The sequence below is a fragment of the Dromiciops gliroides genome, chromosome 1 (assembly GCF_019393635.1).
Source record: "Dromiciops gliroides isolate mDroGli1 chromosome 1, mDroGli1.pri, whole genome shotgun sequence".
Lineage (NCBI taxonomy): Eukaryota > Metazoa > Chordata > Mammalia > Microbiotheria > Microbiotheriidae > Dromiciops > Dromiciops gliroides.
In genome coordinates this window covers 761,934,999-761,955,135 of record NC_057861.1, presented here as the reverse complement: position 1 = coordinate 761,955,135, position 20,137 = coordinate 761,934,999, and the positions used below count along the sequence as shown (strand labels likewise).

Here is a 20,137-nt window from a genome sequence, read left to right as displayed (position 1 = left end):
GCCTCTCAGGGGGTTCCTTTTGTAGCCCTTGCTTTAGAATGACTCTCCTGTCAGGGCTCTGTTTGGCCCCAAAGCCCCCTGATTGATGGAGGAGTCATTGGCCAAGCTGCAGGGGGTGGCCGTTGTCTGTGGGCTGCCTTTGTTCGACCTCCTCGGTGTCACTCTCCCCACAGCCCAAAACTCTGCTCTACCTTGGTGTTATCGGTAGATGTTACTGACACATCAGGCTTTCAGGCCATGCCTTGGGTTTGCACAAAAGCGGATCATGTGCTTGTTTCATTCCTCCTTCTTTACACCCAAGGGAATGCAGAGACCCCCATGCCACTGCCCAAGAAGCTCAGAGGATCATCAAGCCTCACCCCCAGGCAGTGGAATGGTTGTGGGGAGGGGGCCACCCAGCCCAAGGCCTGGCTTCCAAGATGCCCCTTCCTGGGAGGGAGCAAGAGCCTGGGGCTTCTCTGACTCTGATGGGTAGAGAAAGAGGCTTGGATAGAGAGGCTGACCTGGCTAAGTGCAGGCCTGGAAACCCAGGAAGTACAGGGGGAACCCCCGCCAGAGTTAGAGTAATACAGAACCCAACCCTCCCAGGACAGGGTGGGAGCTTTCTCTTTACAGAGCCAGGCCCAGGGACCACTCCACAATCTGGGCTATCTATCTATGTCTCTCTGTCTCTGTCCATGGGCCTATCTGTCTGTGCTGCCTGGCTGGCTGTCTGGGGGCAATTTGGCTGCCAATTTCTCCCTCTGTAGAAGAGGGGCCCAGAGCCAGAGAGCTGTTACCTGAACATGACGTCACCTCAGACATGCGTACACTTTGACTAAACATTTTTTTTTGCACGGATAAAAATAATTCTGCAGAGTACACCTGACTCTGGAGCTGAGGGAGCGGGGATGCTGGGTGCCGGGCTGTGGGCAGGACAGGGACCTGTGGCCGCAGGGCTCCTTTCACTCTGGACGCCGCCAGCTCTGATGAGTCCTGGGCCAAAAGGCCAGAGAGACGGCAGGGTCTGCACCTAACTCCGAGTTTCCTTGCTCCCAACAGGAATCGGTTCAGTTACAGCTTTCCAGACTGTCCAGCCTGCACGAGGATGAGAAGTCTAGTAGAGAGGGCCCTGAACGGGACAGAGAGAAGGAAAAGCCCAAGGAGCGAGAGAAGGCCTGGGAGAAGCCCAAGGCGCGCATGCTGTCCAAAGGTGAATGACTTTGGAGGCAGAGGCCGGTGGCTTCCTGCCCCCCCGCCCTGAGCATCTTGTTCAGGTGGCACAGCCCTTGAGGGTGGACCCTGAGGAGTATTAGGGTGCACCATGGGGACCCATGGGTGGCCCCAGACATTCCAGTACTGAGAAAGTCATCGGTTGGAATTCCAGGTGGAGGGCAGGTGACAGCGCCAGAAGCACAGTGCTACGGAGGTGCTTTCCAGGGATATAGAGGGGTCATGTAGCAAGTTCTGGGGCATGTAAAGAAGAGAAGGGAAGGGGGACTTGTAGAGAGGGCCTGGGGGCCCCAGGAGCTTCAGTTTTCACATGCTCCAGCAAGGCAAGGGCCCTGAGGCTTGGACTCTGTCATTCTGTGATTTACACAGAAGGCCCCACAGGAGTTTGTGTGTGTGTGTGGGGGGGTGATGTCACCCCAGAGCTGACCTCCCTGGCACAAACATCCCATTTTCATTCCTGGGCTCTGCAGCAGAGCAAACCCACTGAATGTTGCCACAGGCCAGTGCCAAGGGCACAGCAAGCCAGAATGGTATTGCCCCCTTGGACACATGGGCAGAGTACCTGGCCATTCTAGGTTAGAGAGGCAGAGCTTAGAGTCCAGTGGTGTCTACCCACTTCTGGGCAGAGTGTCTGTGCACAATGACATGCACAGAGGCGAAAAGGAGACCAGCATGTTGGGAGATGGGCCCAGGACAAAGGTCTTGGGTCAACACCATCTGGAGAAGCCGGGCTTCCTCCATAGCCTAAAGCACTTCCCAATACTTCAGCCCCCATAGCCCACCTCACTCACCTCATTGAGGGCTCAGCTTCCCCTTTCCCTGCAGCCTCCTTTGGAGACTGCCTACCCTTGCATGGTGAGAATTTCCCCATCTAGAACAAGAAGAGCCTGGGCCTCAGACAAGAAGACTGCACAGATCTGACCCTCAGGGACTCTGAGCTCCCCCTGCCCCTGCCCTGAGTTCATGCTGTCTGCTTTGACTTTCCAACCACCCCTTTCTATGGTGCGGCTTCCCTGGAATTGGGGAGAGGAGAATCAGGGGTGTTGTTCACCTGGCCCATTGGTTTCAGATTGCAGCCAGGAGTACACCGATTCTACAGGAATTGACTTACATGAGTTCCTGGTAACCACACTGAAGAACAACCCCAGGTAAGGCCTAAGGACAGGGGTCAGGGTGGTTACTGGTGCGGGCTCCTCTGTCCGCTGCTATTGCAACCAAATTTCTAGTGGACTCAAAGTGACCAGGGCCAAGGAGATCTTCTGATCTCCTCCAGTTTTCTCTGCCTTGCCCCCACACATTCATTTTGCTCACATTGGCATCTCCAGGTTATTTTTTTCCTGATCTATCTGAGGGAGCTGCTTATTCACTGGGATCCAGGCCCTGCACAGCACTGTCAGGCAGGAGGTGATGTCCCTGAGTGTCCAGCTAGCCAAGGACCTGTACCCATTGACAGAGGGAGGGGGGCCAAGTGAGGAATGGGCATTGTCGCCCATGGTGCCATCTGCTTCCAGTAGGTCTGTGTGGGTGCCTGGAGCCTGATGACATCATAAGGTTTCTCTGAAATATTTTAAAATATCCTGTGTTAAGCCATATGTCCCATCCATGCACATGGAGCCTTTTCTTTCAAACCGTGAGTTAGGAGGCACCAAATCTCATGAGGACATTGATGGGATGAAAGTCAGCTCCAGCCGCGGGAAGGCAGAAGGTCAGGAGATGAGATGATGTGGCAGGCCATGGATGGGACAGGGAACATCTCAGTGGGTTTTGTGAAATAATCCTTGGTAGACCGAGGTGAAAAGCACCCTCAGAGCACAGCACAAGAAAAACCCATTGTTAACCATTGGTTTTGCAGGGACAGGATGATCCTCTTAAAAATGGAACAAGAAATCATGGACTTCATCAGTGATGACAAGTAGGTGGGCTTTCTCTCCTGCCTCTGGCACAAGGGAGCAGGCAGGTCCAGGACAGGAGGGGACTTCAAATCTGAGTGAACATGGGCTCAGGAAGGGCAGAGGCTGAGAGAGCAACATCTTCTGGGCCCTGGTTGGTGGGTAGCCCAGAGTGTTGAAGAGTTGGGGATGGGCACGCCCTCCTGCTGGCTCATTTCTGACAAACTGACTCAACAGGGCCATTGATCAGACTGCGGAGCTTGTGGTTCCCCTCAGGGAGGGGCTGCTCTGGGGTCTGGTCCTGCCCTGAGGCTCCGTCTCTGCCAGATATGAATGTGCCCCTTCACCCATTGGCTCTCTCTGTCCCCACCATCCTTGTAGTGCTTCCCCATGGGCACAGAAACGTTTTGCCCAAAGATAGTTGGAAGGAGGGACTTCCTTGTTGCTTATTCGCTCTGTCCATTCAGTCATCAGCCAGGCAGCATTTACTAAGTCCTTCCTCCATGCTCGCTGCTGGGGGCACAAAGAAAGGGGTGAAACAACAATCCCCCCTTGCAAGGTGCCGACACTCCAATGGGGGAGACAACAAGGGTGTGTGTAAATATAGTCAGAACAAAGCACAGAAGGAAACACGAAAAGCAGTTAGGTACAAGGGGTAGGTGGGGAGGGGGCGGCTCAAGCAGGCAAGATGCCTGGCTGGGATCAGGCGCCCTGCCAAAGGCAGTGCCTGGTATGCACCTTAAAGGAAGAGAGGGAGTGGGGGGGTGGTCGGCCTCAGCTACAAGACAGCCCCGAGTGGGTTCAAAGGAGGACAAATGCGCTTCATGGCAAGCTGCCTCCCAGAAACCTCCTGGTGCTGAACTCAACTCCCCTCATATACTTTGCTGTTGCAGGAATCATTACAAAAAGTTTCCTCAAATGTCATCCTATCAGAGGATGCTGGTACACCGAGTGGCTGCTTACTTTGGAATGGATCACAATGTGGACCAAACTGGAAAATCTGTCATCATCAATAAGACTGGGAGCACCAGAATGTGAGTGCCATTTCACTACCTCCCCCATGCCCCACCACATCCCACTAGAAACCACCATATACCGTCATAACACCCCCACTATGCCCCACCATAGTCCACCACACATCATAAAAACCCACCACATCCCATCATAACATACCATATCCCACCATAACACACCCACCACACCACAGCATAACCCAGCACACCCCATAAGAACCCACCACGCTCCACCATAACCAAGCACACTTCATCATAACACACACACCATGCCCCACCATACCTCACCCCACCCTACCATGCCCTCCCATAACCCATTAGAACCCACCACTCCCCACCACACCCCACTCTAACCCACCATGCCTCATTATGCCCACAAAGTGGCTGCTTCTTTTGGCCTCTTCTTTATCGGCCCCTCTCCCCACCATCTCATATTCTTGAAAAAAAAAAAACCACTCAAGTCTTTGTCCTTCAAGCAATAGAAATTTTATTTGTGATGCATTCTTGTTGGTGGAACTAGGCATTTATCTGAGGGTTATCTGATGATGTGGACAAATTTGTGTAACAATTCATTCAGTGGGGAGAATGTGGGCATGAGGGGTTGGCTATGTATGCATGAAGGCATCTCAGAGGATCTGGCCCAAAAGCCTTTGAGCAGCTTGAAGCTCCCATGGTTTAGAAATGCATTAAGACTCCTGAGACATTCTTTTTTGTTTTGGGTTTTTTTTTGTTTTTCAAGTGAGGCAATTGGGGTTAAGTGACTTGCCCAGGGTCACACAGCTAGTAAGTGTTAAGTGTCTGAGGCTGGATTTGAACCCAGGTACTCCTGACTCCAGGGCCAGTGCTCTATCCACTATGCCACCTAGCTGCCCCGACATTCTTTATGTTTAATATGAATGTGTCTAGAGAATGAATCTGTATGTGCACAATACAATACATATACATGTATATTTGTACCATATACATGTACATACAGAATAAATGTAGATATAGATATAGATATATATACATATATGTGTGTGTGTGTGGATGTATGTATGTGTGGATGCAAAGCTCCCCTTCCACCATTAATCACACCACAACGTATCCCAAACAAGGACTTTGGGCTTTTTTATATTCAATCTAGAGCATAAATGTTTTAAGAGTGTGTGATTTTCTGGACAACCTTGAAGGGCTGGAACAGGCACTTACTGTCTCCACGACTCTGTGTCTGCCTTTGTCACTTTGTCTCACTCTCTCCCCTCCCTTTTCTCTCTCCTTCTTTCTTCATCTTTCCCTTCTCCCCATCTGCCTTCCTAACTGTAATTCTCTTACTCTCAGACCACAAATTCTCCATCTTTCCTAAACTCTAGATGAGATCATTGGTCTCCTTTCCTCTTAGCTGGGAGGGGCAGTGGTGGGAGTTTTGCTGAAGGTGCTCATTTAAAGGGGCCCTGCTGCCCTGGCACTGTGGAGCCCACACTCAGACAAAGCCCTTCCCTTAGTCCCTTCTCTCCTGCCTCCTGGGCAAAAGCTGAAGCCTTGTTAAGGGGCTTCCTTCTTGGTTAGGAAATGCCCTTCTTTGTCTGAACATTGAAACACTGGATGAATAGAGGTGAGAGTGAATGGGGGACCTCAGGCAGAAGGAGTGTGAAGCTAACTGGAAATCTTGACTTTTCTGGATAGGTGACCTGAGAGTCAGGGTCAGGGTCAAGGTCACTTGGCATCTCTGAGCTAGATGGCTTGTTTTTATTGACTGACAGCAAAAGAAAATGACTTGTTTCTGTTTGCCATCTTTTTGTGGTTCCCCAGCCAGATCTACATTTTATCTGAGCCCATATGGTATGATGCCTTCCCCTCTTTTCCTAACAGGCACCTCTCCTTTGGGAAAACCACAGCCTCTTAGGAGTATTTGTCCTGCTGTGTCCCATATTCTGTTCCCTCTTTAGCCCAAAGAGATAATGACACCTGTGTCTTGGTTTGTGATCTCTACCCACCACTGCCAATAGACATTGGGACCAACAGTTTCCTAACGAACCAGATGTTTGCCCACTTCCTAGACATTAAAGCTCCTTGTCCCTGTTGCCCATGCAAGTATTCATGATCAAGGACAAAGCTCCTTGGGTCCCGCCTGGATTGAGATCACAAACTGTCACTGGTCAGGAGCTGAGGCAGTTCATTTTGGGTGTAGGTGAAGGGGCCCTGTAGGTAGAGTTTCATCTGTGATATCCCCCTCTTCTGTGGAGGTCCTGTTTATATTCTCTGGGACCGTTGCTCAGAGTGAGACCACCTTCCTAACTCCAGCTGATTGCCCAGCTGAAAACCACTGGCTATTCCTTGGAGGTAAACAAGTGATATCTTGTAATAGACAAGACAAATGTCAAGGGTCTTCACTCGGCATTGCTGGGGACCAAGTGCCTGTTGCTCTTAGCTTTGTCGGGGGGCTTAGCAGCCTGGGGAGATCCAATATGGGCCAGCTGGTCATTGTTAGGGGCCTGTGAACAACAAGCCTGCTGGCCTGGTGTTGCAGAATTCTCAGGAGAGTCCTTCTGGCCGAGGGAGAAATCCTGTGGTTGGTTGAGATTTCTTTGTGCAGTGATTTATTCATCAGGGACATCGCCATTCTCCATACATCAGAAAGACAAATTTCCTGGGAATATTTGGGAATGAGGCCTGCAGACAGCCCACTTTATGTGGAAAGTCCACAGCCATCTAGTAGTGCAGGCCCATGGAGGAGGGGGAGAAGGGGGAGCTAGTCACTGAGCCAAAATCACTGACTTCTCATTACAAAGACATTGAGCTCTATGTATCCAGCTGGGGCCTGAGGGCACATATGATTCAGAGAGCATGACATGAGAAGCATATGACTCTGCCCAAAATGGAAATTCACCCAAGTTATTCATACACGGCATTTCAAAAGCTTGTCCTGCAGACAATATGGAAATTGTTACTGTCTCCTTAAGGAGAGAAAGTCACAGGTACAATTAGTGTCATTCTATGTTTGCCCCTGGAGAATAGCGAGAGAGAGCCTGTGTGAGTTCAACTACCACCCATCCATCCATCCATCCATCCATCCACCCACCCACCCACTCATCCATCCATCCATCCATCCATCCATCCATCCATCCATCCACCCACCCACCCATCCATCCACCCACCCACTTACCCATCTACCCACTCACCCACCCAACCACTCATCTACCCACCCACCCATCCATCAGGAGCTACACGGAGTTTGGGGAGACAGAGAGAAAGGAGTGAGGGGAAGCTGCCTTATTTGTTAGAACTGCATTTGTTTTGTGAAGAAACATTAGAAAGATAATTTTATAAGACAGAGAAAGTCAGTCAGATATTTACCAAGTGCCTACTATGGGCCAGGCACACTGCTAAGTGCTGGAGATAGAAGGAAAAGCAAGAGACAAGCCCTGCCTTCGAGGAGTTCCCAGTCTAATGAAGGGATGACACACAAACAACTCTCTCCAAACAATACAGAGACAGAACCAGTTGGAGAGAAGCCATCCAGGGAAAGGCTTCTTGGAGAAGGTGCAAGTGTAGCTGGGCCTTGAAGGAAGCCAGGGAAGCCGAGGGGGTGGGGGAGGTGCAGATATGAGGTGAGAGGACCTCCCAGGCATGAGGAAAGCCAATGATGATGCACAAGGCAGGAGATGGAGATGAGTGCCTGGGGCTGCAAAGTCCATTAAGGGGATGGGGAGGAAGACTAGGAAGCTCGAGCAGGTCTGTCTTCTAACAGCTTCAAAAGCAGAGGATTCTCCATTTGTTTCTGGAGGTGATAGAGACCCCCTGGAGTTCATGCAGGAAGGAGGTGCTAGGGAATGGGGCAGCAGAGCGGAGAGCACAGGCTCAGAACGAGCAGCACTCTCCTAGCGTGGCTTGTCCACCCTTCTCAAAGGGGCTGCCAAGGACCTGCACTGAGTTGGATTGAAGGGAGGCAGGGCTGGGCGAGGTCACCAGCCTCCCTCTCCTCAAGAGCCATCTGGGTCCAGTGGCTAGATAGACACCAGAACGACTGGAGATGGCCCCAGATGTTTGAAGCAATCTAGGTCAAGTGACTTACTTGTCCAGGGTCACACAGCCATTAAGTGTTTGAGCTCACATTTGAACTCAGATCCTCCCAACTTTAGGACCAGTGCTCTATCCACTGAACCACCTCACTTCCCCCTATCATGGTTGGAGAGAAGATAAGGAGAAGTTTGATGGATGGAATTTTTTAATAAAAGTGTCATAATTTAAGGGCAGCTAGGTGGCTCACTGGATAGAGAACCAGCCCTGAATTCAGTAGGAGCTGAGTTCAAATCCGGTCTCAGACACTTGACACTTACTAGCTGTGTGACCCTGGGCAAGTCACTTAACCCCAATTGCCTCACCAAAAAAACAAAACAAAATAAAGTATCATCATTTTTAAGTCATGAAGAAAATGATCTGGATTCTTTTAAGATACTTTGTTAAACTGAGTTAATCAACTGGTATAGGATTATGTTTTCAGTAGTAAAAAAGGTCACTATAGTTACAATGATGACTTAAAGCTACTCTGGTTATGAGCTTTTTTATACATAAAAGAGTAAAGAATAAAGTCGGCTTTCTTAAGCCACTTCCTTGTAAATAAATCACAAATCTAGTAACCATAACTTACTTATATACTAGGGGATTAAATGATTCCCTGTAGGGAAAGGCTCATAACATATATGTGTGTATATGCTTGCATGCATGTATGTATACAGAAATACATCTATAGACCCTATATATATATATATGTGTGTGTGTGTGTATAAAACTACAATTGGGAAAGGCAATTTCTTCAATTTACTAAATCAATGTTTTACTTTCATATTTTGTAACATATACTTATCATATTACACATAAATATACAAAATAAATAAGATTTCATGAACTAGAGTAAGGGCTATGAGTTTAGCTGATGAATTGAAAGAGCTGTTGAATTTTTAGTAATTCATGAGGAAATATTAGATTACCTCAGAACTGGGGATGATGAAGTTAAACATGTGAACAAGGTAACTGTGACCTGTGCACGAGCTTGGTAACCCTTGGAGACCAACCTGCTTCATGTACAGGGTTGTTCTTCCTAAGCTGGCTACATCAGCATGGCAAGATAGATGGTTAGATTGGATGTCAGGGAACCTCTGGGTCCAGTTCAGCTCTTCCTTTAAGTCACTGCATGACCACAGACATGTGGATGCTCCAACTACCCAACACTATCCATCTAGTCCTCTTTGAAAGCTACTCAGCTTTTGAAAGTCTTTCAATAGTCTATTCCCAGGGCTTGGTCTCCTCACCAACTTTCTTCATACTCCCTGACCTCAAGGGCCTTCCAACCTTTGTATTCCTTGACCTATTGTTTCCCATTCAAAGGTTATATACTGTGTTAATGATATAGAATTTCTGGTAATTCAAAGCTGTTGGATGAGATGGCAGATGAAGACAGGTGGCTGAGTCTGGGCTAGAACGAATTATATCATAGGCAGATGAAGGAGTGTCTGTCTATCCCATATTAATAATCTACATGAAAGAAGTGGCATGTGAGTCATCCATGGAGGGAAGGGAAGATGAGTGCAGGAGGTTGTCTGGTCGTGGAAGGAGAGTGAGGGAGCACTGGGGGCCAGCCGAGGCTGCTCTGCATTCAGTAGAGGGCAGAGAGATGTAAGGGAGGTCTCTAGCACTTGGGGCAGGAGAGGTGGCAGGGCATCAACAAGGATCCCACAGGAGAAGGCACTGAGGAGTGATGTAAATACTGATTCCATATACACACACAACTATAACCACTGTAAGGATAGATGGAAATGAACACCTTTGTATCAAATTTCTCAATTCAATTCCATAAATATGTGTTAATTAACTACCATCTGTAAGGCACAACCCAGATCCGAGGTGGACATTGTTCCGTCTAAGGACGTAAATCTAGCTGCCTTTCCAGATGATATTGAAGCCAAGATTTCATTGGTCACTTTACTGATTGGTGCAGAAAGCACTCCATGTGTGCATGTCCTCTGGATCTGTGTGATTCTTGTTTCTGTGGACTCTGGAGTAACATTCTGAAAAGAAATCACAAATCTGGAAATAGAAGGAAGGAGGTGCCAACACTTTCTCAGTTTCCTCCTAATATTCTTTACACAACCTTCCTCCCCCTTTGCTTCCCTTTACCCACTTTTCTTCCCTTCTTCCTTCCTTCCCTTCTCCCTTTCTTCTTCTCCTTCCTTCTCTCACTCCTTCCTCTCCATTTCCTCAGCTTCTTTTCTTCCTTTCTCCTTCCCTCCCTCCTGTCCTTCTGGCTGTTTTTATTGAGTGCCTACTATGTTCTATGCTAGTTCTATGCTAGTCTCTGGGGGATATCCCAAGAGAAAGACAACTTGATGGATGTATCAATGCAGCTTATGTTCAAGTAGGGGTAATAGAACATAGCCATATATAAACAGAATGCAAACTAGAATAAAATCATATAAATAAGTAATGCACATCAAGTCTCCTTATATACTAAACAAACACAATAACAAAACCCTAAACCAACTGACAAACCTTGCCTCCAATCATTGTCTTGTACGTCCTCTCCTTTCTCTCCCAAACTAAGCTGCTTAAGGCGACAGCAATGGCAGTTTTCCTGAGAATTGGCAATGACCATAGGCTTGATATAGTCTGGATATAAATCACAAACAATGCCATGGCTTGCTGATTGGTCTGAATTGGCATCTTCCTAGATAAATTGACTTGAACTAGGATGGTTTGCGGCTTCATGCAGTGGGGTGATGGGAGGGCATATGGGGAGGAGAAGAGGGTAGGGGACAGGCAAGAATGGTTTGTGAGCTTCCTCTGGTGAAGGGCAGGAGGAGTGGGTGTTCATGTTTGTGAATCACAACTCCATCCAAGATCACAAATATAGGAACTTGTCAGATAACCCAAGCAATCTAGAAGTTTCATTTGGTTTAAAGCTAATAGAAGGGTGGTAGTGGCTCTTTTTCCTTTGTCGTTAGGAAGATACTCAGAATCCAGCTCACTCAAGAAAATAGCTGATCTCAGTAGCTCATTTGTCCGTTTACTGGTCCTGAGCCCCAAGAAAAAATGTTGTAGGGGAAGAAAGAATGGGGACAGAATACCTAGGACAGATGCTTCCCCCCCACAAGCTACCAAATAGCACTTAGGGGTGACTAGGCTGGAGCAGAGGCTGTGTACTGACACAGCCACATCCATAGGGAATCCATCGAAGTGTCCACTTGGTACCCCTGATCTCTCCTCCCTCTAAGCTTTCAGTGTTCCTTGGGGGAGTTGATAGATGGAGTGAGAGAGGTCTGTCAGGCTCAGTCTTCCATGGAGGAAGGAAAAAATCCAAACAGGGTAATAACTGAGGTTAAACACTTCTGTGGCATCTTTCCTGACACTTGTAAAGGGTGTGTGTGTGTGTGTGTGTGTGTGTGTGTGTGTGTGTGTGTGTCCCAAACATTCTATTTCCAATGTAACCCTAGGACAGGCCGTTTCAGAGTTGCAGAGCTCCAGCTAGTTTCATAGGGCATTTTGTCAAGAGAATTAGAAATCCTCACTGAACAAGGAGAATCACAGAATTCAAGAAGCAGGAGAGCCCATCTAATTCAAGAAGCAGGAGAGCCCATCTAACTCAGCTAGGAAGCACCTCATGATGAAGAGATTTGCCTGAGAGCACACAGAGAATGAGGGACAAAATGCTAGGAGGCCTCAGGTCAATGCTTAGCTCTCTGTCCCATTTCATCCCTGACCATCTCATAGGATTCAAACCCACATTCTGTTTTGTTAAGTAATAAACATTTTTATTTATAGTTTTGGATTCCAATTCCTATCTCTCCTTCCCTCCCTCTCCTCCCCCTCCCTAAGATGGTAAACAATCAGATATAGGTTATACATGGATGATTATGTAAAACATTACCATAGTAGTTATTTTGTGCAAGAAAACTTGAATAAAAGAAAAAAGTGAAAAACAGCAGGCTTCAGTCTGTTTTCCGTCAATATCACTTCTTTCTTTGGAGGTGGAGAGCATGCTTCATCAATAGTCCTTTGGAATTTTCTTGGATCATTGTATTGTTGAGAATAGTTGTCTTTTACAGTTCTTCATCAAACAATGTTGCTGTCTCTGTGTACAAAGTTCTCTTGGTTCTGCTCACTTCACTATACATCAGTTCAAACAAGTCTTTCCAGGCCTTTCTGAAGTCTTCCTGCTTGTCATTTCTTAAAGCACAATAACGTTCACCATCACCCTCATATGCCACAGCTTGTTTAGCCATTCCCCAATGGATGGGCATTCCTTTGATTTCCAGTTCCTAGCCACCACAAAAAGAGATGCTAGAAATATTTTTTGTACAACTGGGCCTTTTTCTATTTGGGGGGATGTCTTACCCACATTCTTTATGGTGCTGAATTTCCTGTGCCAGGAGCAGGCCTACACCCTATACCTTGACTCATTAAGAAAGAGTAGCACGCTTGCACTCCATGAAGGCCCACAAGCACAGAGCTTAGCATACACATAAGTGCCTAATTAATGGTTTTTTATTCCTTTGGGTCCATGTCAATCATCTCTAAAGAGCCAGGGCTTCTCCATGTTCACCTTTCCACTGGCAGGAGGATTCTTTTCTCACAAATGGCCACTTATAGATTATTCAAGGAGAAAGTGGCCAAGGGGAACCCATTGGAGAAAGCCTGAGGCCTCTGGAGGCCTCTGTCCCATCTTGTCATCTCATTGCAAATCCAGCTGAGCTTTCTCCCAGCTTGCATGCCAGGTTCTGGACATGGAACAAGATGAGTGTCAGCAAAAGTGGGTCTAAGGGCTAGGATGGACTTAAGAACAGTTTTTGGCGGCCAGAAATTGAAGAAAAGTTTTATTGATCTCCTCGATGAGGCCAAGGCATCTTCCAACAGTTTGTGAACCTTTCATCATTCTAAGGCTCCTGCCTATGGGGCTCTATGCAAGAGCTCATAGGGCAAGGGCACCGCTGTTCAAGGCAAGCCCCACAGTCTGACCCTCCCAAGCTCTTTCTAGTGCAGTGTTTCTTCCTGACAAGTGACATTGGAGGGGCAGAAGAAAATCTCGGTGGCCCTATTCTCCCCTCCTAGTGGACTTATTTTTTCTTGTTTTCTTCTAGGGGCCCTATAATCCTTAAGTCTTTTGGATCAATATGTATTGCTTGCAAAGTAATCATGATTACATATTACTTAACATTATTGCCTTTTTCTTCTTTTCTTTTAGATTGTCTTTGACTTCTGTATATTTGCATTCCCAATTCTCTTTTGCTTCTTTGGTGAGGTTTGCCACCATGAATTCATTTTCTTTTTTTAAAAATTCTGCCAATTATTTCTTGGGTAAAGTCTAAATTCTTCTTTCACAATTCCTATTTCTCACTTAAACCATTCATATATAGCGTCCTGTGATTCCATGCTTTCCTGCGTATCCACAGGGTTCTCTGCCTCATCAGGCATTGATTCATTATCCTTTTTTGCATTCATAGATGTCTGGATTCATTTAGATGGTCTGGGAACCGTAATCCCTTCTGTTATCATTATCATTACTACTGATTTATTGATGTGCGCTCAAGGTTTTTAACTGATTTTTCTTCCTCCTATGATTTTTAGTCATTTCATTCTCCTTCCCTTGTATTCCTCTATTTCCTACTTTCTTGCTTTTTCCCCGTTGATGGCTTTTTCCCAGGTGGCTGAGCCTCTAAGGGGCTCTGATTGTTGGTATGCTATATGCCTCTTGTCAGTAACAATTGAGGAGACCATCCTCCCTCTTCTCTTTTCCATACTCATCCCTTTCACCTTTGTCTCACAATTTGCTTCACCCCAAAAGTCAAAAAGGGTTGCTGAAGAAGTCATTTACCAAGAACTAAGGACTGACTCACAGTACTGATATTGATAAAGAGCTTTATTCATTTATCAGGTCATTATCCATTTACAGTAGGTTTCCAGTAAATTATTAGTTTGGATTTTGTTTGGTAGGGAGTGGAGAGACACTAAAGGTTATTGCGAAGGAGTTACAGGTGTGTGCCAAGGGGCAGCAGTGCGGAGGAGGCAAGACTGGTTCTGGGAGGTGCTGGAGGACTACCAAGGGGAGCTATCAGAAGACTCCCACCATCATCCACTTTGGGGCAGTGAAAGTTCCAGATGGATTGGGACCTGTTAGGGAGGACTGGAAGCAAGAACTACCTGGAGAAGGGGATCTGGGTCTGGGGATTTCCCGCCAATGTTCTCCTATATGTTCATTCTTTACTCCATTGACACACATTGGCCACTTGTATTTGTAGATTCTAAGGTGTGATTTTTTTCCCAAGTTATGTGTTGCCCCAATTAAAAAGCAGTGTGTAAACTACATGTGTCTGTGTATGCACACACATATGTATGTATGTATGTGTGCACAGAATTATGTGGTTATTATATAGTTCCATCAGAACCATGCTACAATCACCTGTAGCTCCCACTTTCTCCTTGTTGGACCAGTTATTACTGGGGCTCCCAACACCCACAGCAGCCTGAGCAAGCTCCACAGTCTACAGTCATAGTTGAGGTTTTCCAAAGTTTCTCTGGACATGTTCCATTTGTTGGCATTGAGTTTTCCTGTTCCCTGCAGCCCCATTCCTTGTAATGATACAGTGTTTGTTCTCCAGAGTTCAATGGGTCCAGACTGTGTGTGTGTGTGTGTGTGTGTGTGTGTGTGTGTGTGTGCGCGCGTGCACGCGCGTTGAGGGGGGGTGAAACCCCCAGGGTCCATTTGATGCTCTAGTCACTGGGACTTAGTGATTGGAGAATTCCCTTGGGAGTGTGGTTCCTTCAGATGCACTTTCTATGATGAAATCATTGCAAAGTTCCTGGACCCAATTAGAAAGTGAACATCCTGAAGAATGGCATTGTTACAGCCTTTCTTTGCACCCCCAGGCATTAGCACAGTGCCTAGAACACATTAAGTGCCTAATTAATGCTTCTTAACTCATCGTCCCAGGTCACCTTTGCTGTCTCTTCAGAGTTTGATTTACTTATGTATGCCCTGGGCATTCTGCATCTTCCTTCCGCTTGGGGGGGATGTGGTCACCATGCCCAAGTTCAGTTGTCCCCAGAGCTACTCAGAAAAGAGCCATCCTGGGGCCACAAGTCAGGTAGCTTCCTTCTCACTCTGTTGTGTGGGGTGGGAGAAGGGAGGAGAAAGGATCATGATTCAGAGCATCTCAGGGCGTTACTGCTTGTAGGAATTACAAGCTGTTTTTCATGAGGTTTGTCCATGAAGATCATTCTTAATATTATGGTTTTCAAATCTATAAATGAATAGAAAAATATGCTTGTGGTTTTTTTCTATTTTGTGTACATCATCCCTTTGACTCTGTCACACTCGTATGTTTTGTCTGTCTGTGTGTCGATCTCTGTTTCCATCTTCCTGCCTCCATCTCCCTCTCTCCCCCATGTCTCTCCCCTTCTCCTCCTTTCTCCCCTCCCTTCTTATTCCTCTTCTTCCTCCTCTTCATCATCTTCATCTCCTCTGTCTCTCTGTGTGTCTCTGTCTCTCTCTGTGTGCCTCTCTGTATCTGTCTCTGTCTTGATCTCTGTCTCCCTCCCTCTCTCTCTGTCTCTGTCTCTGTCCCTGTCTCTCGCTCACCTTGCTTTTGTACTTTGTTGTATGCATAGATTTCAGATATCAACAGGCTTTTTACTTCTTCTTGGGAGGAGGAAAAGCGGGGAGGAATCTTCCTAGTTTCATGCCCAGCACTTCAGGATCTTAAGAAATAGCTCTGGAGGCAGGTGTGACCCTGGGTTACAGGTATCCTGGCTTGGAACTAGAATGAGGGAGTTTGCGTGGGCTCTTGCCAAGGCCTGAGGCTGGCAGGTGCAATGCCAGCCACATCCCTGGCTCTGGGCTGAGCCCTGGGCGGGGAGCTGGACAAGCTGGACTGGAGGCTGGCTCCCTCCTTAGCATCTTGGTGACCTCCTTCCCAAGCACATCAGCCCCCACTCAGAGCTTCAGCCACCTCATCTCAAAACTGAGGGGGCGAGCCTCCATTCTGCTCTCTCCCCCCTTTTTGGAGCTTTCAATACCAGAGAAGCTGTGGGAGCAATTCCCTGCCAAGCCTCCCCCACGGAGGCTGTCATCTGTTCCTGCTTTTCCTTTGTCTTCTTTCTCACCCACCTACTCCTGGTGACTTGGATCTTCAGTCTCAGGCAGGTGTGGCAAAGAGAATCTGGGTGCCCCTCCCCATTGATCCCCTGGGCTGGGGGCACAGAAAAGGTGAAAGGGGTGTGAGGGCAGCACTCAGAGAGAAAATTCAGTCTCTGTCCTCAATCATGCCAGTCTGGGGAGTGTGGAGACGAAGTTGGTCGAGGCTGGGCTCTTGTTCTTTGTTGTGGAGGGGCTGCGATGGTTGCCCTACCACAAAGGTCAGGGTTTGGGAGATGAGGCTTAGCTCCATCAGCTATCTCTGATAAATGAGGGCTGGTCACTGGCCCCAGATAATGAGTGAGATATCCTGATGTTGGTGATTGTCCATGGGGTAATACAGCAGATTAGGGATAAATATTCTACTAACTTGGGGGCCCCTGAACCATCACAGTCTGGGGGGCTGCAAAACCCTGGGCCTGCAACGTTCTCCTGGTGGACTCTGGGAACAATGGTGGAGTCAATCCTGATGGACGAGGCCTCATCCTGACTGACCTAGTGGACTCTCTGGCCAGGCCGGGGGTTGGCAGTGGGCCCTGACACTCCCCTCTATGAGTGGGGGTGGGTGAGGCAGGCGGTGCCCGCATCTTCTTTGGCTGAGATGGCTGCTATCTGGGACCCGAGGGCCAAAGGCTGCTGATTTCCACCCTCTCTTCCTTTCACGTTGATCTCTGGTTCTGACTCGATTGAGGATCTTCTCACCCCCTTATTTTTCCCTTTGTATATGTATCTCCTACAGCTGTGATGAGGAGATAAGGCATCTCAGCCAAATGGGGGAGAAGCCACTGGGCTGTTCTGAGTTCACTGCCCTCCCCCACTTCTAGTCCACAGCATATTCTGGACAAGACTGAGGTGCTCTTAGTCTTGAGAAGCAAAGTGCCCATGCCAACTCCAGAGAAGGCAGGGGCCTCTGAAGAGGCAGAACGAAGACTGACAATGGCAAATACCCCATGGATGGAATTAGGGTTTGGCATTTTGCTAGCTTTTCCAATTCTCTCACCCTCTCTTCCCTATCCTGACAAGGAGCTGACCATGAATGAGGCAGTGGCAGGTTTCTGAAAGTCTTAACATCTGGGCTCTGTGGGTGCCTCCCTAGCACTGTCAGTGTGTGCAGAGCCTTTGTTACCAAGAGTGTTCCCGTGGAGTCATTGATTTGCTTTTGAACTATTTCTACTGAGCAGCCACTATGCCCATTTTATGTATAGGAAAGTTGAAGCAGAGGTTGGCTAAGTGACCTCAGACTTCCTCCAAGCCCCCTTCCCCTGATACCAAAAGTGATGACTTTTTGTGCCAAGGGTGTGTGGGGAAAAAGAAAACCTGCCCTTTGTGAGTCTGGCCTGGCAAAGCTATCTGAACTGAGTTCTAAGACCTCGGGGCTCCTTGGCTGCCATAGACCTGACCTGGGAGAAGACTTTGGACCTAGAGCTGAGCATGCAAGTCTCCATGGGGTGAAGATGTCAGGCAAGATCTGGGCCTTGACCCTTTCAGACCAGACTCCCCCTGAATGAAAAATCCCCATTGCTTTCCTCCACTCTCCTGAGGCCCCAGGCTGCCCTCTTCTCCCAGCTGCGTGTCCCCAGCTAAAAGCAATGGGCTGCAGACTCAGGGGAGTGAGCTAGCTGGCCAGTGAATGGTCCCAGCTCAGTGAAAATCCCAACAGCGATCATGGCCTTAAGCAGCAGCCAGCCTTACACTAGGGGAAGCAAGCCTTCAGCCCCATGAAGGGCATCTGAGGAGTGGTGATGGAGAGTCCAATGGAACCTCTCCCTGAGGAGACTGCAGAGCGGCTACTCTAGATCTTAGACGCCACCATCTCTGATAGGAGCACCCAGAGAAGACCCCCACAAGGATGCTAGGAAAAGGCACGGTCCTATTTGGTGACTTGGCAGCCAACGATGTGAGTCTAGGAAGACAGTTGGGAAGAATGAACATTGAAATGGAGAGTTGTATCTGTTTGGCTGATGACAAGCTCAGCCTGTCATCACTGCTGCTCTATGTGAGCTCCTCCTCCCCAGAGGGGGTCCTCTGGAGTCCCAGTAAGATGGTCACCTCCTCTGATGCAGGGTCATGCACTGACATTACATTACTGTGACTGGAGACATCATGTGTGACATTGGGCATCTCCTCCTCCAATAGTCCTGAAGGGGGTGATTAGCAAGGCCCCAGAGAGTGACTCGATGTTGCCTTGGCTTCTCAGCTGAGAGGTTAAGACAGAGGGTTTGAGAAGAAGCCTTGGAGAGATAGATCATCACCTTCGGAAGAAGCCAGGACCCCACCCCCTCTACATTCAGGCTCTGTCGTAGAAGGGTGGGTGAGCTGCCAGGCAGGAAGGAAGCCATGTATTCATAAATGCATGCCAAGGCCTCTGCATTACATTCCCGAGGGTTTATTGGAACACTGCTGCAGATGGGTAGATGAAGATGGAGTTATTTTCCCATAGAGGAGCCAAGTTATATCCTCTTTAGACATCATTCCTGAGAATCAGCAGCAATACCCACCAGGATTTGGTATCTTTTTGTATCCTTGGTGTTGATCCTGACAAGCACAGAGATGTGCCCTGGCTGGTGACAACCCTTCATATGAAAATGCATGTCCACGGAACAGGTCATGGAGGGGGCCAAGATTTTTCCCCAAACAGAAAGGACCTCAGAAGTGGAAAGCAGCTTGGAAGTACTGGAGTCAGCCAAGGCCTGAATACACACAGCTGCTAATGTTCCCCAGAGCTTTAAGGGACTATTTAAGGATTATTTCAACATTCCACAATGATCACAGACTGAGAAGGAACTATGGAAACGGTTGAATCTAACCTCCTCATTTGACATATGAGGAAACCGAGGCACCAAAGATAAATGGCTTGCCAAGGGTCATGCAACTCATGAGGGTCTGGGATAGGGTTTGAATTCATTTCTCATTCCCGGTCCTAGGACCTAGTCAGTAGGTCAGCCCACTTCTTACTTTGAAATGCCTTGATATTCAGCAATTCCAGCCACAAAGTTGGGAGCACGTCTGTCGTGTGCAGGGAGGCAGACCATGACTAAAACCTCTGTTAACTGCAACAGACAGGAGGCATCTGAGTGCTTCTTCTCCAACTTTCCTCTCTTCTTTCCCCACTGTTTGACTGTGTGGTATTCACTGTGTGCAGGGGAAGGGATGGTAGGGATGACCATAGCAGAGCCTTTGATGAGGAGGGGAGCACATAGAAGAGGGAGAGCCAAGCACTTTAGAGGGAGGGTTATGCCCTATATGGATGCCACAGTGGCTGCCCTCTGCTCAGCTGGAGGTCAGATTAGAGGGAAGGGAGAGGAGAGAGAAATTCTTCTGACATCTTGAGGAAGAGAGCATCATTAACCATGGCACACTGAGTTCAGCAAGGAGAACAAGAATAATAATGGCTGCAGAAATTCTCTCTGTATCTGGGAGGAGATGCCATCCACCTCAGGGCTGGGTTGTAGAATGGAGGGTGAATTCTGGCGATGATGAAGAAGAGAGAAAGCGAAGGCAGCAGAAGCATGTGGGGAATGAGAGGGTGAGGGAAACATGAAATACTCCCCTAACAACAGGAGACAGAAAAATTATCTGGGTGTTTGGTTGATGAAATAATGGGTGTAAAGTACTTTGTAAATGTTGGAGGGGCATCTAGGTGACAAAGTGGATAAAGCACCAACCCCGGATTCAGGAGGACCCGAGTTCAAATCCAGCCTCAGACACTTGACACTTACTAGCTGTGTGACCCTGGTCAAGTCACTTAACCCACATTGCCCCACCAAAAAATGTTTGGGCACCATATAAACATAAGCTGTGGTTCACTGAAGGATGGGGCAGAGGACCCCAAATGATAGTGGAAGAGCATGGAGGAG

The 20,137-nt window shown here is 47.9% G+C and overlaps 1 protein-coding gene across 15 annotated transcripts in view; it reads left to right on the top strand.

The window, feature by feature from the left end:
* Positions 1 to 20,137, top strand: part of ARPP21 (cAMP regulated phosphoprotein 21) — a 166,734-nt gene that overhangs the window by 66,628 nt on the left and 79,969 nt on the right. For all 15 annotated transcript variants that reach the window (XM_043979558.1, XM_043979562.1, XM_043979559.1 and 12 more), the window contains 4 exons: positions 1,042 to 1,192; positions 2,282 to 2,360; positions 3,065 to 3,124; positions 3,995 to 4,135. In XM_043979558.1, coding sequence (XP_043835493.1) covers positions 1,042 to 1,192; positions 2,282 to 2,360; positions 3,065 to 3,124; positions 3,995 to 4,135 — 431 coding nt within the window. The remainder of the gene's footprint in view (positions 1 to 1,041; positions 1,193 to 2,281; positions 2,361 to 3,064; positions 3,125 to 3,994; positions 4,136 to 20,137) is intronic.